Source organism: Populus euphratica, unplaced genomic scaffold (genome assembly GCF_000495115.2).
Source record: "Populus euphratica unplaced genomic scaffold, PopEup_1.0 scaffold102.1, whole genome shotgun sequence".
NCBI classification, from domain to species: domain Eukaryota; kingdom Viridiplantae; phylum Streptophyta; class Magnoliopsida; order Malpighiales; family Salicaceae; genus Populus; species Populus euphratica.
In genome coordinates this window covers 349,004-371,822 of record NW_011499957.1, presented here as the reverse complement: position 1 = coordinate 371,822, position 22,819 = coordinate 349,004, and the positions used below count along the sequence as shown (strand labels likewise).

Sequence of the window (22,819 nt, the reverse complement as noted above, 5' to 3'; positions counted from 1 at the left end):
TTTTTTTTTATAAATTGGCCCCCCCCCCCCCGCTACTGTATACAAAAGATGTCAACACATAAAACGGTGCTAACTAACAATGATGAAGCTGAAAAGAAATAAATTTGGACACTAAAAAACAGCATTGTTCCTTGAACAATATCGATGGTCCACAATGATTCCTGTGAAGGCCTGTAGTAAAAAGTGCATGTATATATTGTTTTAGTGTTTTAGTAGCATGTAAGCACACTCTTAAAATGACGCAGAATAGTTATATATACACATCACTGTGATCTTAAAAAATTGCCTCTGCATGATGAATGTATGTAAATAGTTGCTAAGCTTCTAGCTAGCATTACTTGTATGTTTATAATGCTTGTGTAACTAGAACGTCAAGAAAGATTAGTTTACTTTTGGACATGGATCATGAGGGTGACAAACTCCACAATTAATCCTAGCTATAGCTAGTTGCACGTCGTGCATGCCCTTTTGTTTTTTTTGGATTTTATATTTTAATATTGGACGGTATATATCTAGAAAATATAGCGATAAAATCCATGTCGGCACACGAAAATTCATCATAAGAATGATACATTCCTAGTGCATGATTGGTGGTTGGCATGAAGTTTTAAATCTTCATAACCGGTGAAAGAAGCTCCTTATCTATCTATTAAATGAAATTTGAAGAATTGGTACAACCAAAACAGTTGGACAGTGGTTAAAACCATAACTCTCTTTCTTGTATAATTCTCTAGTTATATTCCAAGTGATTTACAAGCTAGAAATTTATTTTGTTTTTTGAGAAGGGAGTCTCCTCTTCCATCTTTAAATCCCATATCACTCTTTACTGTGTTTGGTTACTAGTGTTGCAAAACAGAAGAAGTAAATATTAAAAAAATAAAAATATATTTAGTTAAAAAAAACAAAGACATAGATATAAGATAAACATAAATTTCTATACTTTTAATGAACATTATACGTTAAAAAAACATGTTATATTTGTACCGATTATCTCTGTTTACTATGTACCAAGAAGATAATCAAATGAACTAGAAAAGCTGAAAGCTGAAAATACTACAGATTAGATCTGTAATGCTGATGGCGCACTACTTGATGAGTCCATATGTTTCCTTTTTAGTTTCTTTAATGATTATTACTCTTTTTGGATGATGAGGAATCCCTTGCTAGTAAATTCAAGGACTGTGGACAAGCTCCTTGCTCGCACATTAATAAAAGAATCTAGGTTTTGGCCCAGTAGTTCGAACCATCTGGTGGACATGACATGATGTGATCTTCCTTTTAATTGCGTTGCTTTTGTTTTTATTGTTTATAAAAATGTATTTATTTTTAAAAAATATTATATATATATATATATAACATTCGTAACACGATATTAAACATGTACTTAGCCTAAATATGTGCACCTAACTACAATAAAATAACCTATTTTCTATTGAAATATAGTTATTGTTGTTATTTTTCCATCAGCATTTGTAAAAACTTTTTTTTAGAGTTGAAAATGTCTACATAAAAAGGAAAAAAATTGTTTCCACCATGAATTCTTGTAATTACCTAATCACTCTCTTTGAACATATTTCCACTTAGGAATTTGTATTGTTATCTTTGCCCTTTTTTTAAAGAAAAAAACAAACCCTTCTAGAATTAAAACTTTCACTCAACAGATTCTCTAATGGAAGGTGTGAATTGATAAGTTAATCCCATATCCAGGGTTACCCTTATTATGTTCTCACGCGCAACATTATATGGAATCAACCTATATATAATCATTGATGCGCAAGCTGTAGAAGATTATTACAGAAATCAAAAGAAGTGAAGATGCAGTGTGTGCTTGTGAGTGATTGTAGAGAGGAAGAGAGGAAAGTATATAAACAAACATAGAAGGTATCCTGTCTGTCAGATTGATATTGTTATGTACAGCAAACAAAAACCATTTGGTATGAGTTATAAATCCCTGGTCTGACATGCAATTCTCCTCAAGATGCAGATAAATATTAATGATCTTCATATGTTTATATATGTTTGCGATATTCATAAGATCTAGAAAATTTACCTTTTTACAAACTGAGCAACTGGATCCTTTCCTTGTGCATACATGACATGCTAGTTTTATTCTTTATATTTCCTTAATCTTGATGTATATAAGAACAATAAATATTAATCACCATGCATGCAATTCTTCATCTGATCGTCGCTTAGAGTAGTAATTGATCGGCTATAGTTTGCATCACCTTAACCTGAGTGGCAAGGCATTTTATGTAATGAGCAGTTTCTTCCAACAAACAGCAAATATCCATGGAATCTCCTCCAGGAACAAGCTTTCGAAGAGTATCAGTACGACTTGGTTCTCTTGAGATTATCACCTTATTTCTTACAACCCTCTTCTTCTTGTTCTTCTTTGAAACCAGGCATCTCTTTCTCAAGACTCCCTGGAGTCTGGCTCGGTTTCTAAGCTTGAAAAGAAGGGCTCGGCTCCAAGTTCTGCTTGGACCAACTGCAAGAGCCATCGATGCATAAGCAGCAATCTTTATTCTATGAGTGCTCCTTTTCCTGACTCCTTCATTTGATTGGGAACCACCAAATCTATCACTCCTTTTCATTCTCAAATGGGATCTGAGAAATCTACTGGCAAACCTGTTCTTGATGAACTTTGTGTGTCTTGTTGCCCTTACATGCTTTGAAGTCATGGTTGCAAGTTCCAAGAAAAGATAAAGAGAGAAAGCAGTGAAGTGAATATTAGGGTTTTGTAGTGTGAATTTGTTTCAAAACTATAGCAGTAGGAGTAGAATAGCATGAATCACAAGTAAAATCCTAGTACTAACTAACTAGCTCTGACACAAGTCACTTTATGGAGGGGATGAAAGAGGGACAAATGAGCATTTGAGGTTGGAAGTTAGGATTTTCTTCTGACACAAAGGGGGCCTCTTGCTTGCTAGGACAAAAGCCAAATTTCCATCCCTGACACCCAATTCTGCTCTCAATGTTCTAAAAAGCCTAAGAAAGAGAGAAGAGGTTTTCCTCCATGGATATGGAGAGCTAATTATGAGATTGATAGAGAGAGAGATAAAGCTAATAGGGAAGGAATATTAGATGAGGAGTGGAAGGGATTGAATTTGGACGGCTAGAGAGAATTTTAGCCTTTATGTTTTCCCAACCTAAAGTGTTTTTATTAATTATTTTCTTCTAGCTCTTGACAACAAAAGTAGTACTCTTGGGATAACGTTTTTCTTGATATGGTGTATTATTTTTTATTTTTTATACCAACATATTAAAACCAATGAAAAAACACTTAAAAAAAACATTAATTTAATTCATTTTCAAACCAAATGCATTTTTAAAATGCATCCCAACACACTTTCAAATAAAAAACAAACAATTTATTAATATGCTCACAAAATATTATTTTTTTATCATTATCTAAAATCATGTTTAGATAATATTTCGGTATAGAAATAAAGTAAACACAATAGACATAAATTGTTAGGTTAAAAAGATCATAAATATAAAATAAATCCATTTCTATACATTCAAGGTATAAAATACAAATAAACATGGCTTCTCTGCCTCGCTATCTTTGTTCCTCCCCCGCTCAAAACACCAACTTTACCTCTGATTTGAACATTCATGGAAATACACGAACCAAAGCATGTATATCAACTAAGCTAAGGAATTACCTTAAGCATGTTTATCTTTGTTCATGGTAGAAGGGTGCCATATGTCAATTTTCATAAAGGGACGTGGGCTTCACGCCATCTCCACTGTGTGCTAAAAGCCATGTAAAGATTATGCTGCGGCTGTTGCTTTATTACTGGGAACGAAATTCAGCAGGGAGCCCCCACTGTGTTGAACCGAGAAGAAGACATGCCTTGTTTTTACGCCTGTAAGGAACAAAAGTTGAGGGTGCACGCGCCATGGATGCAATACTAAAGAAAGAAAGCAGGCAAGCAACCTAGGTAGCTAGCTAGCTAGCTGTGTTTTTTTTTTAAAAAAATATTATTATTAATTAATTTTAAAGAAAAAGAGTAGAAAAATTCCCTGTCAAGGAGGGATAGGGTTGGAGAAGTGGGTTAGAGGACCCACAAGGGACCAACCACCACATGATCGCACATGGTTCAGTTACCCACTTGTCTAATGAGAACCTTTTCCCCTTATCTAATCCTTGATTACTTATTTGTTTTATTAATGATAAAGATATATTCGAGTTAATTTATATATATAAATCAACATTATTTATTTAGAATATTTTAAAAATAAAAACTTGTATCTGCAACTCAATAAAAACACGTTTTCAAAGTCATTATTGGTTGAAAAGCACTACATTATCTAAATATTTTTTAAAAGAATTATCTCAATTTTAAATGTAAATGTTCTTATAATATTAACTAATAAAACTGAAGTGTTTGGTACACCTTGCAACCAAATTATATGAATAATTATTCTAACTAGAATATATAATTTATTTTTATTCAAAAAAGAAACATGTATGTTAAAATAAAATATGGAGTGAACTCCATTATGTTTTATTCTTTGAAATAACATTTCCGTGTTTCTTTCTAATTTGTCCTACGCATTCTTAGCTACATGATCGCCGTGATAGAAAGGAGTGATCAATTGGATACGAGTCTCCTTTTATAATTTCCTCAATTATCATTTTCTTTGTCAAGAATTTTTTGGCCTTTTCTTTTCCTACCTCGTGTTACTTTGATTAATTTCCATAGGTTTGAATAGAATAATTAAACTATCTTTCTCTCTCTTTTTTTACATGTTTTTTATGTAAGAAATATCAAGTTTAAATTAACATATTTATGCAAATATCTAATTAAATAAATCGAGAATAATTTATATCAATATATAAAAAAATAAAGTCAATAACTATAACAAAATACATATTTAGAAAAGATAATCAAGAGGTGGGTGTGAAACAAGATATTTAATCTTATAGCACAATTCATTTATCTTATTGTGTTCAATAAATCTATGTATTAAAATTATTTTTATTTAATCAAATAATAGTAGAAATAGAAATATATAAAATTGAATGAATAAAATAAAAAGGAAATAATATCTCACAAGGTTGCACTTATATTATCCAAAAATAAATATTTTTTATTTTTAAAATAAATTGCAATTATATAAAATATAAGAAAATTATAGATCAATTAGAAAATGTTCTTAAAATTAAATGCAAATAAAATACTTAAAATATAACCACTATTTTAAAAAAACCATTTATTTGTCACATTTTATTTTTTTGGATAAAGAAACAAAGTCAAACAACGCTTTGCCTGACTTTGCACAAATTATAGCAATTGTGATGGTCGAAAAATTAAAGTTTAATATTTTTTATTTAAAAACTCATTCTCAACTCATTTCTAATCTAAAACACCTACATAGAAACCTTGATAAATCTATCCATGCCCTGTAAAACCCAAAAAACCATTCCAAAACCCGAAATCAACCTGAAATAAAAAAAAAACTTCTCGAAGTCAAATGTGGTTTTTAGGCACTTTCAAGGTAAAAAATAACTAAGTTGAATTCATCTTATCAACTTGAATCACTTGATATAAAATTGATCATTTTAGTAGTGGAAATCATTGCCAATAATATTTTTCTCTCTTTACCATCATAGTCCAGTGATATCTTTCTTTTCTTTCTCAAGCCATGGATTAAGAAATAACAAAAACAAGTTTTTGTACCAAAATTAAATTTAAAAAATATTAAAGGACCAGATAGGTATGATATATGAATTTTGAGGACTAAAGTGAATTTCTTACAAGAACATTGAAACCATCATCTATTTGCAGTGCTTTTTCCACTTCAATTCCCCATCTTTTGATTTTATCCTGAGTCAACAAATTTGATGCAATTATCCTTTGATTTTGTCCAAAAAGGATGCAATCGTGTAAAACAAAAGTTTGAGGATCAAAATAAAAAAAAATTGAACAACGAGTCCATAGTAAAATGTGACAAAGTAAACAATGCATGTATAGTAAAAACATCACACCATTTAGTGTTTTTTATAACTACATAGTATGCCGCAGGCCACACTAATATTTAGCATAAAAAATTGTTCAAGTCATAGAGAACTTTTTAATAGCCAGCAAGTCCATCTTGAAATCTCCAGACCTAACTAATTGCTTGGACTAGATTTTAAATTAAATTATTTGGGAGTGCTCCTCATGTGAAACAATTAACCTGATAGGTCCAGAATCAATCTAGAGGACTGGTAGAAACGTGGTCTCAATTTAAATAAAAATTTGAATATGACATTATTTGTTTTTAGTATTAAGATGATGAAATATTAGATCAATTTGGGTCAACCTAAGTCTCAAGATATAACTGGCCAAATCCGCAAAGTAGTTTATGGACTCCACTGAGTTTTATAATTGTTTATTAAATTATTTTTATTTAATTATATGTTAAAAAAATATTTGCATGTAAAATCAAGCACCAAATCAAGATAACAACCTAGGTCATTGACTCCATTGAGTTAAAAAAAAAACTAAAAAAAAATACTTGCAAAAGAGAGCACTAACTCAATATTGTGACATCTATTTAAAATAATAATAATCTTATAGAAAGAAAGAAAAACCAAATATTTAAATATGTAATTGAAAAAAAAGTTAGCATGAAAAATCAATAATAAAAATATAATGAAATTAAAAAAAAAACAAGAAAAAGGTAGAAAAAGCCATTTGCGAGCCTTATTGGCCCAGCATGACCGGACTTTTAAAAATACCTAAATGTGCGGACTTGGAAAGTCCACAAACTTGGGCCTTATTATGTTTTTTTTTTTATAGAACATATGACATGTCATCCGTTTTAACCCTATCTAAGAAAAAAAGAAGCAAGCGCATGCTGTATTCTTTTTCTAGATTTTGACCATTATAAGTGGTCATAAATGGAAACTCAGCTTATAAGGCTTGAAAACTCATTTTCACATATTTTTTCAAGCAAAAACTCCTAAGAAATATCCTAGGAACCTTAGAAATCTCATATAGTATTGAAGTAGCATTTAATTTGTTAAAAAAAATAAAAATCAATCTCAAAGAAAAAAAAAATGCGAGGCCTGATCTACTTTTTTAGACAAGAAAAGAGGGGAAAGACCTAAATAAAACTATGCTCGTCAAATGAAATGCATTGACACCAAGAACAATGAGTCTTTCCATCTAAAAATGGTTATTTGTGAACTTTCTCTCTCTTTTGTTGTAATCCAGGGATTGTCTCTCCTTTCTCTCTTAAGTTTAGGGACTAAAATATGAGAAAAACAAACCATTGGACAAAATCGTTGCACTTTCAAACTAAAGGGACCAAAAATGATTTTTGGTAATTTCCCAAAGGAAAAATAAGCAAAAAGGTGCTGCATATTAAAAAAAAAAACCAAAAGGCCTCTTCTTTTTTTTTTGTTTAATTTTGGTCCTCTCACTTTTATTCTTTCTCAAACAATAAAATCAGATCTTTTTCATGAAATCAAACACAAATCGATACCAAGATGTTTTTTCAAGACCTATATTACCACATAAAAATAGAAAAAAAAAATACAACCGCAAATCCCATTTAACAAAACATCAAAGGATCAAATTGAAAAGAAAAATAAATTGATGATCGAAGATAAAAAAACAAAATAGGACAAGAATTGACACCATATTATCTCAAAAGAACAAAAGGCTTACGTTATTTCTTTGTTTCAATTTGGGTCCTCTTATCTTTTCTTTTTTTAAATAAAATTTAAATTTTATTTTATAAAATTAAGCACTGACCTGATACCAAGATTTTTTTTAGACTTTTATAATGGTATAAAAGGAAAATAAAAACAAATCATCAACTCCAAATCCCAATGAAACCAACATAAAATTTTGAAATTGATAAAAAAAAAATTAGATGATCAAAATGACAAAAAAAAAGTGAAACATTGTGCAAATCTATAGTGTTTTGCCTCACAATCCACAGTGAATTACATAGGAGGGCTACTAGGTTTTTTTTTTTGTTAATAATCAAAGCTCAATATATTGTTTTCTTTGGCCATATTATGTTATAAATTTAAAGTTTTAATTAATTGTTTATATAAATTTAAAGACATTTGAGGGAGATAAAGAATCATAATCTCATTCAATTCTTGATATCCCCTTAAAATAGTCGAACTTCTATGTGAAGCTGCCTATATGATAAAAATATTTTAGTTGTTAGATGTATTGTCTTGGTCCATGTTGATCATGTAAGCTAAGATAAACTTTAACTAACAGTCCATGACTAACACCTTTACATGTAAGCCCAAATTAATTGTACTAGTATTAAGTTTAGGATTACAAAACTTATCTTCACTAGGTCTTCGAATAGGGCATAATGCAAGGCTCATGACACTTACTAGCCCAAAATTCAATGGGCCACAAATCCTTTCTCGTTATTTTTATATTTGGTAAACAATAGATGTTAATTTAACTAAGCCTATATAATGGCGTTGTACATGCCCATTGCATGACCTAACTAACATCTTCTCTTTTAATAGTATACTATAAACTATTAGGGTTTATTACATCATGTCATTGTCCCTAAACCAGGTTATATAAATTTCATATTCTTTTTTTTTATTATTAACATGGATGTCTGGATCAGCTTACACGCACCACGACTAATCACACGGTCCACTGAACATCCTGCAAGCCCAGTGAACAGGTAAGGCACCGCGGGGGTGACAGGCGTACCACACAGAAAGGAGCCAGCAGACATAGGAAGGAAACCACTCGCCAGCCCCACTGCCACTGGGACTCGAACCGAAATTCGAAAGAAGACGAGCAGCGCCTTACGCCACTGAGCTACAAGCTGCTTGGTATAAATTTCATATTCTTTTTTTATTATTATTTTTTTTTTTTGATTTACGTGGGGTGTCCGGGCCAGCTTGCGAGCACCACAACTAATCCTCACGACCCACTGAATACCCTGCAAACCCAGTAGGCATGTAAGGCACCGCGGGGATGACAGGCGTGCACGCCAGGACTCGAACCCAGGTGCAGTGGAAAGAGACAAGCCCCTTCCACCGCTAGGCCAAGCCCTAGCTTGCATAAATTTCATTTTTTTTTTTTTGATTTACGTGGGGTGTTCGAGCCAGCTTGCGCGCACCACGACTAATCCCCACGGCCCACTGAATACCCTGCAAACCCAGTAGGCATGTAAGGCACAGCGGGGATGACAGACGTGCACGCCAGGACTCGAACCCAGGTGCAGTGGAAGGAGACAAACCCCTTCCACCGCTAGGCCAAGCCCTGGTTTGCATAAATTTCATATTCTTCATGTAGGTTGATGTGGTTCTTAAAAAACAATAAATACCACACCCGCTTAGCGTTGCACCCTTTAACTTTCTTTAGCATAAACGTACAACACAATAAACAAGGAAACTAGTTTGCCAAAATGATCCAAGGAATTGAGCACCATATACAAGCCAATCTTCTCTTCCGACCCCATTATATAAAGAATATCAACTGTTTTACAACCAGCAGCGAGCTACCCCTTGGATGCCTAAGCAGTAAACCCAAAATCTCCAAAACCATCGCGCACCAATGTTTCGTGGTGTGTTTATGGACTATACTCGTTACAAAATGGGATAAAAGAAAAAAATCAGAAAAGGAAATAAAAAGAATGTTGGCTACCTTTTTTATCAAAAATTATCATTACAGCGTTGACCTCCCCAAAATCATTCCCATCCCTATGACATCATGGACTCTATGCATGGGGCACTCCTTGATTTCAAACACCGGACCACTGGGTCTCAACTCCGCCCCAGAAAGGCAAAGAGCGGAGGCGATTGAAACAAAGGAAAATCCCCCCCAACACCCCCAAGAAAATACAACAGGTGAAACAAGGAGAACAAAGAGTAGGCGTGACAGGCCTCTTCTGATGTAGAAGGGACCAGACTCACCATGTAATGACTAACCTGAACCCTTGGCAGAGAAAGTCGTAGCCCCTTTGTCCCACTACCAGACTAACTGGGAACTCAAACATGCAAAGCTCCTCAAAAACTTTGAGCCTGATAATTCTTCAGGCCTGACTGACTTCCATGATCATTGAACTAAGCAAATGCTTCAATGAGACTGGCAATGACTCTAATGAAATATGCATGAACAGGAAGCAATGAACAAGTTTGACCGCAGGCCCTCCAAAGCCTCTAAATTATGAAGCACCAGCAGTGGATGCCTTCTCCAATTTTTCTTTTTCAATCACTACCCTCCTCTGCTCAGCATGCTCGGCAACACCATTCGCCAGCGCTTGAAAATGAAAGTCAAGTGTCTGGGTAAGATTCTGAAACCTTAATGGATCTGATGCTTGCATGGCTGATTCAAGGGAACCAAAACAACAAAAGTAACTGGTTAGATGACTATAAGAAATTAGTCTTAAATTATTTTTTTCTGTATGATAGCAAAAGAGTTTTCCCTTGCCTTTGATCGTGTCCACAAAGAAAATGAATGGGTCCACCTCATCAATTGGTGATTGCAACTCCTCATCGTCACTATAGTCATCATCTGAGTCGTCGTCGTCGTCGTCGTGTGGACGGAAAGATTTTGCCTGCGATGTGCATATTGCAGGTGATGATCAAGAAAGTGTTGCAAGCATAATCAAGTTGAAGAAAAACATGAAACAAACAGTTCAGAGAAACTTCAGCTAAAAATCACAGGATAAATAAGCGCTCTATAAACCAGGGTTTAAAATTTTAGTTTGATACGAAAACAATCTCATAAATTTTAGTTTGATATGAAAACAATGTCCTGTAAAATTCCTAAGTGATCGCTCAACGCATCTCAAATAACATAAATAAACAATATGGTTAAAGATATAACCCACATATATTAGCAATCCCAACACAGAAGTTCATCTGTGAGATACAGGAATCAAGATATATAAATGGCTTAAAATGAATGGAGATGGCATAAGGAAATCTATTGCAAGGTCAGAACAGTTCATGGGACATGGCAATTTTGGTTATGCAATATCCTATAAATAGACAGCAGATCAAGAGAAGCTGGCTCCATTTGTTTCACCTTATTGGGGGCTATCAAGGATACAGAAGATGGAGAAACTTCAGAGCACGTGCACAAACTACTGTAATTGTTATAATGAAATAATTTGGCTGATAACACCAACCATATACCAGTTTGAATTTTTTCATATCAAGGCAGTCATGCCATCAACCAATTACTGGTTTTCCAAAAGAGATGCTCTATATCAACAAGAAAACATAATGAATAAATCACAAACAGGCAAAATGGCAAGCCTTCTAATTTTAGTCAACTTTTTGGGCATTTATTAATTGTCCCTATTTCATGTATCCTTCGTTCAAAATATTCATGAGACTTCTTTGCTCTTCCCAAAATGAATCTTCAACATTTCAAAATTTTAGATTTCCAACGATTAAACTAAATGTTATCTTCTTTGAAAAAGATCGGGCTCATCAGAGAATCAACTTGCATTGCCACCCGACACCTAATAATGTGATTTTGTAAAGTGCTCTCCCTTGGTAGTGAAGAGGACATGAAAGAAATTAGTGTGTGTGTGTGTTGGGGGGGGATGTAAAAGGTAATTTGAGAAGTTAAAGTGATCAAGTACATGCTTTGACTTTCTGAACATGAAAATGCATTTTCAAATGGCCAAGCAAGCACTTTCATGGGATACGGAATAATTTGATTTCTCTCTAAACACGCAGTAACTCAGGGTTTTAAGATGGTAGAAAAAAGTACAGCATGCTTAATTTTCATTTCAAATAAAAACAAAAATAGATCAAGGCTAAGAACACCTCCAGCAAATTCAATAAAATATGGGGTTAAAAAAACATGGATTCTCATTATGGATGAAATTATGAGAAGATGATCACACCTGTACAGCTAATTTTTGAAGTTTAATGCTTTCAGCTTCATCCCCATCCTCAGCATCAACTCCCATTTCCTTGTCAGACTCATCAGCGTCATCATCTTCATCATCAATCTGAAAACCATCCATATCATCAAGATCTTCAGCTTCTTCCTCCTTTGCAGCTTCTGTCCCAACACATGATGTCCAAAGAAGATCAATATTGATCCAAACATATAATGAAGTCATAGCTGAGGGAAAAGAGCAAGGAGAGGAGAGGACAGACTAAGACCTGCAAGTTGATCTTTGTATTGAACAAGGAGATCAAGAGTGGCTCTGAAAACACGCCCCAGAGCATCTCCTGGTAATTGATCCGCAGGGAGAGCAAGTAGTGATGTCAGTCCCAAACAACAAACTTTCTTATCATGTTCCCTGCACCACAAAAATCACTGCATGATCCACCAAATCATAGAAACCATTTAATGGAACAGAAGAAAGCAACCCACCATTTTACAGCTTCTATGAAGCCCAAGGATAGAGAAGACGAGCATGGGAAAAGTTACCTTTTAAAATTTGCCCGTACACCACTCTTTTTCACTTGTTCCAACATCTGGAACCAAAGAGTAAAGATCTCTGTAGCAACACCAAGTCTGTGCAATATGCTGAGGGTCAAAGCTGCATTGTAGTAAAGAGCATCTGCAACCTGCACAGAAAATTCAGAAGGCTATCCTTTTAACAAAATTTCAATTCAAACTTGAAAAATCGCTTCCAAATACAATGGGTCACCTACTAATGACAAATAAGAGGTTTGCTCAGAAAGGGAGTAATCTTGTTAAGCTGCCAAAAGCATTTACTACTAGCTCACATCAAAATACCTCAAAATAAGAGGTTTTGCAAGAATATCAAACAAGTCAGAATGTCAGATTTCAATTTTACCACCAGACAACCAAATATCAGCCATAAAATCAGTATAGCCTACTATAGGGGGTGTAATAACTATGACACCTTATACCTCTCCAAATGTGGGCTGATGCCTACTGTACAAAGATTAATCACTTCACAAAATCATTCTTTTCAGGCAACTCAACAAACTGACCCAGAGATTGTAAATGAATTCCACCAAGCATGGGACTAACCCAACCCATAGAGGTGCATTCCTCTCACCTCATCAATAGGAAACCTGTACTCCTACCATCTAGGAAGCTGACTAGTATGAAAACTTACAATAACAAAATGTATGAAAATGCTTCTGTTACCCTATCATATGGAATGTATGTGGTCATGGGATTTTAACAGATTCCTTGTTTAATAAATTCATCAGTTAAAAGGGGTAGTTCCAGTTCTCAAATGAAAATTTTGGTATCACCAGCAATAGTTGACTGACTCTCAGTCAGAGAGAACACATGCAGACCCATTAAAAACATAATTTTAAAAGTACAAGATGTGATCAGAGGAGAAAATACCCAGGGAACATAGGGGACTGAACAATCTCAAATTTCTGAAGAAATGTATCTTTGATAAATTAACATGAAATTACAATATCCATAGTCTCGTGTAGAATCTTTGACAAGCCACATTCCCGTATTTGTGCAGAATATCAACAAGGAGGGGTAGCCAAAGCAGCATTATGTGTTTATTCCAAGGAGTATGGAGTAACAATCCCAAGTTAACCTCGTTATTATAACACGGCATTGATTATTTCAAACAAACCCCGAAACTTGAGACTTCCCATCATCCAATAAAGACATGAAATTCGTATTTACAACCAAATACCTGACATGATTAGTTATCAATGCTATTAGTGTGAAATACATGCAACATTCCACTATCACACACTCTAGGCCTGTCTGCTCACAGTTAGGGTTACGAATATTGACTGCTTACATAAACATTACACAAGGTGAATTTTCAAAGTTTCAAACTACTTGACACAATCAATCCCACGAAATAATCAATCCATGAGGGAAAAAAAGGAGCAAGATATGGACTTCAGTAGGTAAAGTATACTCAAAACAGAAACGCCGTGTCAAAGCATTTGTAAACATTATAACTCCTTACCACTTGCATAAGAAGACATTTCAAGTATAATTTATCAGTTCGACGCAACCGCTGAACAGTGATTCTTATATATGGCTCAACCCACTGATCCACTTGCCCTTTACAGTTCTGGAAAACCACTTCAATAAGCTTCGGTGCTGGTTCTATGTCACTGTCTTCCAAGTTTCCATCTGCCATTATCTGCAAAGGAACATAAAACATGACCCAAAAAGAGATCAATAGATAAAATAAAATAAAGAACATTCAAGATTGTCATCTATTAATTCTCCATGCTTCAACTGCACAAAAAGAAAATGAAAGGTGATTAATAATTCTAAAATATCTCACCGATGAAATCATGTTCCAAAGGCTTTGTTGGTAATCCGGTTCCCTGCATACAAGGAAATGTGCAGTCCCCCTCGATATATAGTTGTCCAGTGGAACCAGAATGTCTGCAGCAAAACAAAACATCATAAGAACTGTTACAAGGATCAAAGAAATTGGTCCATAAAAGAAATATAGCCTGAAAAAAAAATTAAATGCATCAAAATATAAAGACTTTAATTCATTCAATCACAGACCCTTGATTTTTTTTTTCTTGTTCAAGCTACTAAATAATATTGCAGTTCAGGAACATTATTTTTTAGCAAATCATAACGATGAGGGTATAAAATACCAAAGAAAGAATTAGCTTCCACAATGTTACTAATGACAAAAGAAGTTGTAACAATGAACTAAATACATACTTGGAAAGAAATCAATTGCCCATTCTGCCAATGCTTCAATCATCAAGGGCCAAAGAGACCACATTTCCGTAGATATTATTGGAGAGAAAAAGGTCATATATGAAACAATTTCCAAAACTTCCTCAAACACCTCTGCAGAAAGATATCAAAAAAGTGCTCAATCTCAAAATTGCATCAATAGAACAAAAGGCTTAATCGATAGCATGCAATCAGAAACAACTAAGATTTCGACAAGATTTAAGGGCCTTAATCGATAGTTTGTTTCCAACACTTTTGACATGGCAAACAAAAAAATAAAATCCTTATGTAAATTTAAGGAAAATCCAGAGAATAGAATTGTCTCAAGTTTCCAAAACATTGGATGGTCTTGCTTTAGCATATTTTCAATCAAGTGACAAGCTGCCACAGAATATAGATTTACATGCTAGAAGGCATAGATGTCTCATTCCCAGGGGAGCAACAGAAACAAAGAATTGATTACTGAGAGTTCCTCAGATAAAGAGAACTCCTCAGCTGCCTGCAAACAATGTTGCAAACCAATCTCACTGGATCTGAGAACCAGATAGGCAAGCACAACCAAATTAACTACAAAAAATTCAAAAATTGTATTAACTAGAGCAAATCACACATGCAAGTTCAGATATCCCCAAGCGGACATCAAAGACATCAGCAGGGGCCACTAGGACAAGATAAGACAAGCCACCAGATGAAGACATACCTTGGCCATCAGTTGTCAACATTCTACGCATTATAGGAAGCAAAGTTGGCTCAACTTGGACAAAAAGATCAGGTAGCCTGCTGACTGACTCAAGAATTGTGCTTATTGCACGCAAACAACCAACTGCTGCTAAAGCACCAGGATCATCAGCTTCGTCATCAGCTTCTGCGGTATTCATACATCTCCAAAATGCAGCTGCCTGAACATAAAGGTATAATGCCAGTCTCAGTTAGACAGAAATTTCCAACAAATATAGCATCTAATCAGAACTGGTAAGCATTACCAAATTCTGGCATAATCCAAGAGCATATGGTGCCATCTCCTCCCCAAATTTGTCCACTATAGTTTCCAAAGTAAAGACCAAGTCCTCATTCTCTACCTCATTCATTAGTTTGAAGAACTCTGGAAGGGAGGACGAACAGGAAACCAGTCACATCAGCACTCTTGGAACCTTTTTAACAAAGGCTAATTGATCTATTCTATTAATAACCAGTAAAGTTAAATGAAAGGAAAAACTACAAAAAAATGCAGTGGCGTAAATCAAAAAAAGATCTTGTGAACAAATAGAAGGCGAGCTCTATTTAACTCACTTCAGAAATTAATGTCACAAGCCAAAATGAACTGTCCATAACATGAGCATAACCACTTACCATCAAGAAGTTGAGGAAGAATCGGACGAATCTCATTTAAATCTGTTATGCACAGAACCCATTTAGATAGAAGGATGGATGAATGGAGAAATATAGAAAAAGAGCTAGAGAGTAGCAGCTTCATACCTTTGCAGGCTTCAACAAAGCATCGCAATGCAAAAACAGAGTCAACACGCACAGGAAGCTCTGGATCACGCAACCCAGAAACGACACTGTGCAAGGATTTACGGAAATTGTTCTGGTCTGAAAAGTTAATGTGGGCATATTGTCCTGCAACCCATGCAGCCTAATACCCACTCCAAAAAGAAAGAAAAGCATAAGTTCACTCTTAATAAACCAACATTTATGATTTGTAATCTGGAAAACCCAATTAAGATTAAAGTCCTGGAGTCCATAGCAATGGGTATAGCTAAAATATAAAATACCAAACAACAGAAAAATATGTTCAAGGAAAAAAGAACTGAGCAATAAACCTTTGCTCTAAGATGGCCAACAGGACTGCTGAACTCGGGGAAAACATGTTGCACTAACATGCGCTCCAGTTCAGATTTGTAAGGGTCAGTCTGTTTCAGTTTATCACAAAGTGCTCCAATAGCAAGTAGAGCACCATCCTTTTGTCGATAGGGTTTATATTCCACTGGTGCTTCATCATATCTACAAAAAAAACCAGCAATAAGAGCACCATTAAAGTACCGACACATATTTCCATCTATTGCAAACCTCAAAATGAAAAGTACCTCTTAAAAATTTCCACTATGAATAGAATGAACTTTTGAAGGTTCTCCTTCCCACGTTTTCTAACCAACTCACTGACAAAGTCCATGGAAGCGGTCCTGGGACTATATAAATCTTCAATGATATCTGCAACAAGGTACATCATGATGACTAGTGTTTATGGAGAAAGAACTGCTGTGGCTGTGAAGGGTATACAATTGTTCAAGAAAGTGTTTGGTAATAATGCTGTTAATGTGTTAAATGTTCAATTTAAAAATAAAAAGAAAGAAAGAAAGACAATTAAACAAATTGCAATCAAGGATATTTTTGCTGTTTATGAATTCAAGCACCTCCAAAAGCAACAAATTAATAATTCTCCAAAACATTATTCAAAATTATTTTTGGAGACAAAAAATAATCTTGAAACTCGGGGCTTTTTGTAACCAAATGGTCTATTGCATTCTATGGCAGGGTGATCACCTCCCACAAGTCCAACAATAATGCCAAAGCATCTTAAGTCTTTCAAGCGATGGAACCAGATTTTGATACTCACCATAACCCTTTCTCACATACTCATGTGGGTCTTCATCCCAGAGTTTTTGATCATTGTCATTGAAGCACATAAGAGGGAAAACTATCTCAAAGAGAAGAATGTCAAGTCTTGGTTGCAGTAGATTATACATGCTATTCTTTGAGATGCTGCATGTAAACAAAAATCAGTATTACAACATTAGCCTTCAAAAATACACTATAGCAGCAGTGCAACAAAACACAGAATTGAAAAGGGAAATGCTATTGGATGCCCTTAGGGCACTAGTTAAGGAACTATTTTTGGTAGTTAGTGAAAAGTTTGCAAAATGTGTAAGTTTGGTTATTAAGCATTGGATTTGTGATGTGATTAGATGAAAAGTTTGAAATTGTCTAATTATTACAAAATTTAGCTACAACAATCTAACACTAACTAAGCTTAAAATGTGCCCTAAGGGCATCCATTAGACAAACCCAATTAACAATATGGGTAAAACTGTGATGACCAAACTTGTCACAATACAAAAGGCATAAATTTATGTGCTCTAGAAACCAGGCACATTCATTTTCTGTTGAGTGCATGAGCTTGAGTTTCTTTTATCATGTGATCAAATGATAAATGCTTACAGAGAAAGGGGGAGGGGATAAGAACATTTAAGTAGAAAGATGAGGAAGAAGATGCTATCAAAAAAAACAGCCAAACCCTAGGGGAAGCCATGAGAAAAAAATCCCATGAGTGCAACAGTTAGGACTAAAGAAAGCATGCCATTCACACCAGAATTGATGCATCCAACAAAAACAATAACTTCCTGACTGGTGCAATCATAACAAGAAGCCTTAATCACAAGTTCCTGACCCCAAATAGTATGAAGAAACAAAATAGCTTGGAACACTGCCAATCAGAAGTTTAAAACACTGGAAGATGATATATATGATAATGGGAAGATTCAATGGGACATAAAATGTGAAGAAACAAGAATATGACTGCAGTATTTGTGAGAAAGCATATTTCACAAACCTGTTGCTTAGATACTGAAGAATTAGGTTGATAACTCTGTCAGGCAAATAGCCACCAGCACGAATCACATTCAATAGATTCAAGTGGCACTCCAAAATTTTCGCAGCAAAATTTTTCTGGAACATCTGGGCAAAAGCTTTGTTTTCTGGGTTTTGAAGTTTCAAGTCTCCAAACCTACAAGTGTTTTAAATGGCCATGACACTATAAATTACATGCTCGTCCCAACTATTCTAAACTCATTTCAAACACCAAAACGTTACCGAGTGTATAGCCTGTTCAAAATGTGAACCGTCCATTTCTTCACCTTCCACCATCCCCATGACTTCCTAAGCTCAGGATCCACAGGCTGGCCCTCTACCAGAACAGGCCTCTCCAAAACATTTAAGAAAAGAACCATCCAAGCATTGAAGACATTTGGATCAAGGAGTTGCTTTGGAATCTCCAGCTGATAATCAGTGACTAAATTAAACTTGTAAATCATAATCACAAAAATAAAAGGCTTGTATCCCCAGAAGTTTTCTAGGAAAACAAATCACATACAGCAATGGGATTTTTCCTAGTTCAAACAAATAATATATGTATCATTGACAGCATACCTCTTAATGTATTATGAAATCAAAAACTTTACTTTATTCCTAGACCAGGGAAGAAAAGCATTGCACAAGCTTTAAGTGGTAGTTAAAACCAGAGAAATATGATGGAAGCTTAAAAGGTTTAAGATGCATACTATTTTTGTACACTAAAATGCATAAGCATAGAGGGACAATATTAGGTCTATTTCTAGCACAGCAAGTAATTAAAGAGTATATGTTGAATTACTACAAATTACAACATCTACAAAACAGCTTAAACCACTAAAGGAGAGCAGATTTCCTAATTGCCATTAGCTGAACCGAAGGATTAACAAGTAGGGGAACTTCAGTATGGCTTACATGGCATCTCAAGATGAGCAAAATCAAGTCAATTAGCAAAACAAAAGTGAAAAACGACTCACAATGATAGATAAACAGTAACATCAAATAATCAAAGGGTCCATAAAACAGAATTACATTAGTTCACTATTGAACTGCCATTTCAGAGCTTACATATATAGATGACCAGAATATTTTACAAATAAGCTTGATCAAATCTGCTACTTCCAGAGAAGGATTCGGTATCTGTACAAGCTTGTTGAATAAGTTGAGAAGATGAGAGAATGTCTCCTCAACAATGCGATAAACAGGTGTCCTCTCCTCATCCGACTTGAACCTATGAAAACAAAATTTTCATAAAATTTATTGAACTTTGCAACCAGACTCACAATCAATGTGTTCATTGCATGGAAGAATAAGTTGGGTGACAAAGCAGTCTAACGGAAACAAAACCTAAATTTCTAATCCTTAAGTCAACATAGTATAGCAGCTCAGATAACGCATTCATACACATTGTAGTACCCTAAAACACGGAAACCCAACGTGAGGACTGAAAAGTGTCCCATGATTCTCATGCCACCATCTATTTTTCCAGCAAAGGTTCCTTTTCAATGAAATAAAAAGCATCCCTGATGAAATAACAGAAAACAACCAGCTTAAAAGCACAGGTATGTGTGCCAATTATATAGCCAGCAAATAAATGACCGTGGTGTTTTTTTTTTTTATGCCCAAAGATACACAAGCAAATAAATTATATAATGGTGTCTCACCAGCACCGCGGGCCAATTGTTCAAAACAGGTCATTACATCAAGCTCAAATGCCATATGCAAGTTAGTTATATATGTCTTTCCTGTTTTTAGTGGGAAAATGATCCCAACACCAGTGGTTGGATGTTTAAGAAACAATAAAAGAGAACCACAAGCATGTTCAGAACTAGAGAAAAAGTCAAAAAGCATAGTGATTGGCATATTATCTTGGAAACAAATCAAAATGTCAACAATTAGCACACCCTTACTCGTATTTTCTAGAAAGAATCCTCAACACAAATAGAGCTCCATATACTTCCTGATCTTGTAGGTTAAGCTTGATCCAATCCAGAAGGTGAGGCCATTGCTCTGGGTAATCAGCATGGATCATTGTTTTAAGACACTCACCCAGTTGTACCCTATATACATCATGACATAACATTTAACATTAGAGGAAGCAAAAGTAGAAGACCCTCAATGGTCCATTAAATTCCAACGCACATTCCACAAACAAAACCAAATTTTGAGAATTTAAACGAGAAAAAATCAGGAAATCATATTTATCCAACAAAACACAGCTTAAAAGTAAGAGATTGCAAAATTCAGGAGAGAGCAAGATCCCAACAAGTAAAAACCAAAACGATCGGTGAAACAGTAGAAATCAAACAATTATACCTCAATAAAGACGGAACGCGCACAAGAAACACAAGGATGTGATCCCTCACCATAGCTTTATCATTCGCAGAGATCTTTGGTAACTCACCTACAACAAACAGCAAAACCAAAGAAATAGCAATCATCGACTAATCAAAAACAAAAAGAATTTTCAAACAGTTAGCATAACTAATTGAAGACAGCATACCAGGCTCATGGGGTGCCCAATTCTTGGCAATGAAGTTTTTGAAGTGAATACTAGCTACTTGACGCACAGCCATGTTGCAATTATTGTCCACAATAATCTGCAGCAACCTCACAAGATGCTGAGGTGTGTACTGAAACTGCAATATAATCACAAAGAATCAAACAAAATTTTAACCTTGAACAGCAAAATTAAACAAGAAATGATTAATTATCCAATCTTGAACCTGATCGAGTCTTTGCTCGGCGTCTTTGCGTTCGTCAGGATTGGGGCTAAGAGCAGCTTGTAGGACAACAGCGAGGCTAGGGAGGTCCATATTTTGGTTATGATTATGGAACTGATCAAAGGATAAGGAGTGATTGGTCAATCGATCGATCGAGGAGATTTTTTTTCTTTTTTTGGTTATGTCTATTGTCTAAACCCTAGCTGGATCGTCGTCGTCGTCGTCTTCAACTAGGGTTTAGAGAGAGAGAGAGAGAGAGAGGGTTAGCGCGTGCGTGTCGGGGCTGCGGAGAGAGACAGCTAGGGGATGTAGTATTTAAATTATTAGGGTTTTACGGTTGTTTAACTAGAAGGATTAATGACGTACGTAACATGACATATACACGTATACACATGGATTCCTTGCTTTTTACCATTCATTCATTTATTTATTTATTAGAACTTCTAGTGCGTGTACGTTAAATATTACTGTTGTTGTTGTTTTACTCAAGAATATTGGGGAGGAAATTCGAAGAATATATTTCACGATGATATTGCATTTGTCATATCAAGGGGGGAAAAAGTAGAAATAAGACTATTTGTATAACATCTCCTAGTATTTTGGTATAAATTTCATATAATAAATATAAAATAGTATAGTTTTTTTATATCATGATTTAGGAATTTATCAAAATTATTTTAACAAAATCTTATCTGTATTAAAAAAAATTAAATTACCGACTAAATCTATTATATTTTAATAAACGGACAATTCATGTTTCATTTATTATTTAATATTTTAGTATTCATCACATTGTAATTTATCTCATTATATTAATTATATTTTAACTACTATATGAATTAAACTAATATTCATCAACAAAATAATTGAAATACAACAATATATAATTTAAACTGAGTATCATTTAACTACTATATTTAAAATTAATACAGACATTATGAAAAAATTATATTCTAGATAATTATGAATTTTTCTAGTATTTAAGTCGAACAACACATAAAATTCATAGCATGATAAAAATTATATTAAAATAATTAACATACATACTTTTATTCTAAAATTGTATAAAATATGCAACATCAGTTATATTTTTATATAATACAAAAATATAAGGGCTTCATCATCTACTAATCCCGACAAGACTAGATGATCTTAAAATCATTTTATACCATCATTAATTAATTAATACCATAAAGCATTTTTTAATATAAATTAATGAATTTGCTAGTAACTAAAATATATATTTTCATTAAGAATTATGTTAATAAATAAATTAATTCCTCTTTTTATTAATTACATCAATCACTAGGATATTCAAAATATTTTTTTCTTTAACCTGAACTCGGGTAATAAACCTTTATTCCGGATATTTGGTTTCACGGCCTAAAACAGGGTATTAATCCTTAAACCAAAGAACTAATTATCTCCAACCCTGGCATTAGTTATTAAATAAAGAACAACTCATTCAACCCCGAACAGGACAACAATCTCACATCAAATATTAATACAATAAAGCACTAAGGAATCTACTTTGATATTTATAACAATTTTATATAGAGCCACATTGATAAAATGTTAATCACCTATCTAATGTTCAACCTCTATATGTGTAATTCTATTTCTATATCCCCTTCACAAATGTTAAACCTCTTACATCTATTGTAACTAATTTTTCATAATAAGTCAATACATAAATAATTATTACAACGACTTCATTACTTTATCTCTGGTCGATGATATCAAAAAGAAAAGGATATATTTCCTATTTGAAATTCTCAAAACCTACCTATCAAATAATCATACCGTGATTAATTCGTTACAAGTTCTACCCTTTTG

At 34.2% G+C, this 22,819-nt stretch overlaps 2 protein-coding genes and 1 long non-coding RNA gene across 3 annotated transcripts in view; all 3 read right to left on the bottom strand.

Annotated features, from left to right (window-relative positions):
• LOC105138415 (uncharacterized) overlaps positions 1 to 8,498 on the bottom strand; it is a 12,758-nt gene extending 4,260 nt beyond the window's left edge. The window contains exon 1 of the long non-coding RNA XR_844763.1: positions 8,487 to 8,498. This is a non-coding gene — a long non-coding RNA (uncharacterized LOC105138415). The remainder of the gene's footprint in view (positions 1 to 8,486) is intronic.
• On the bottom strand, positions 1,866 to 3,147 carry LOC105138414 (transcription factor IBH1-like). The gene has a single exon (XM_011044475.1). It carries the CDS (start codon positions 2,682 to 2,684, stop codon positions 2,193 to 2,195), a length of 492 nt encoding a protein of 163 aa, XP_011042777.1. The 5' UTR covers positions 2,685 to 3,147; the 3' UTR covers positions 1,866 to 2,192.
• Positions 8,499 to 9,379: 881 nt separating the features above from the next.
• On the bottom strand, positions 9,380 to 21,294 carry LOC105138413 (probable importin-7 homolog). Its single transcript, XM_011044474.1, has 22 exons — positions 20,987 to 21,294; positions 20,764 to 20,899; positions 20,577 to 20,664; positions 20,171 to 20,320; positions 19,329 to 19,491; positions 18,504 to 18,688; positions 18,244 to 18,417; positions 17,251 to 17,396; positions 16,721 to 16,844; positions 16,457 to 16,637; positions 16,110 to 16,269; positions 15,984 to 16,025; positions 15,617 to 15,735; positions 15,334 to 15,532; positions 14,616 to 14,747; positions 14,218 to 14,321; positions 13,891 to 14,070; positions 12,396 to 12,535; positions 12,125 to 12,264; positions 11,860 to 12,020; positions 10,428 to 10,554; positions 9,380 to 10,322 (listed from the first exon to the last, which is right to left on the bottom strand). The coding sequence occupies exons 1-22, from the start codon at positions 21,074 to 21,076 to the stop codon at positions 10,162 to 10,164; spliced, it is 3,102 nt and encodes a 1,033-aa protein (XP_011042776.1). The 5' UTR covers positions 21,077 to 21,294; the 3' UTR covers positions 9,380 to 10,161.
• Between the last annotated feature and the right edge of the window lie 1,525 nt (positions 21,295 to 22,819).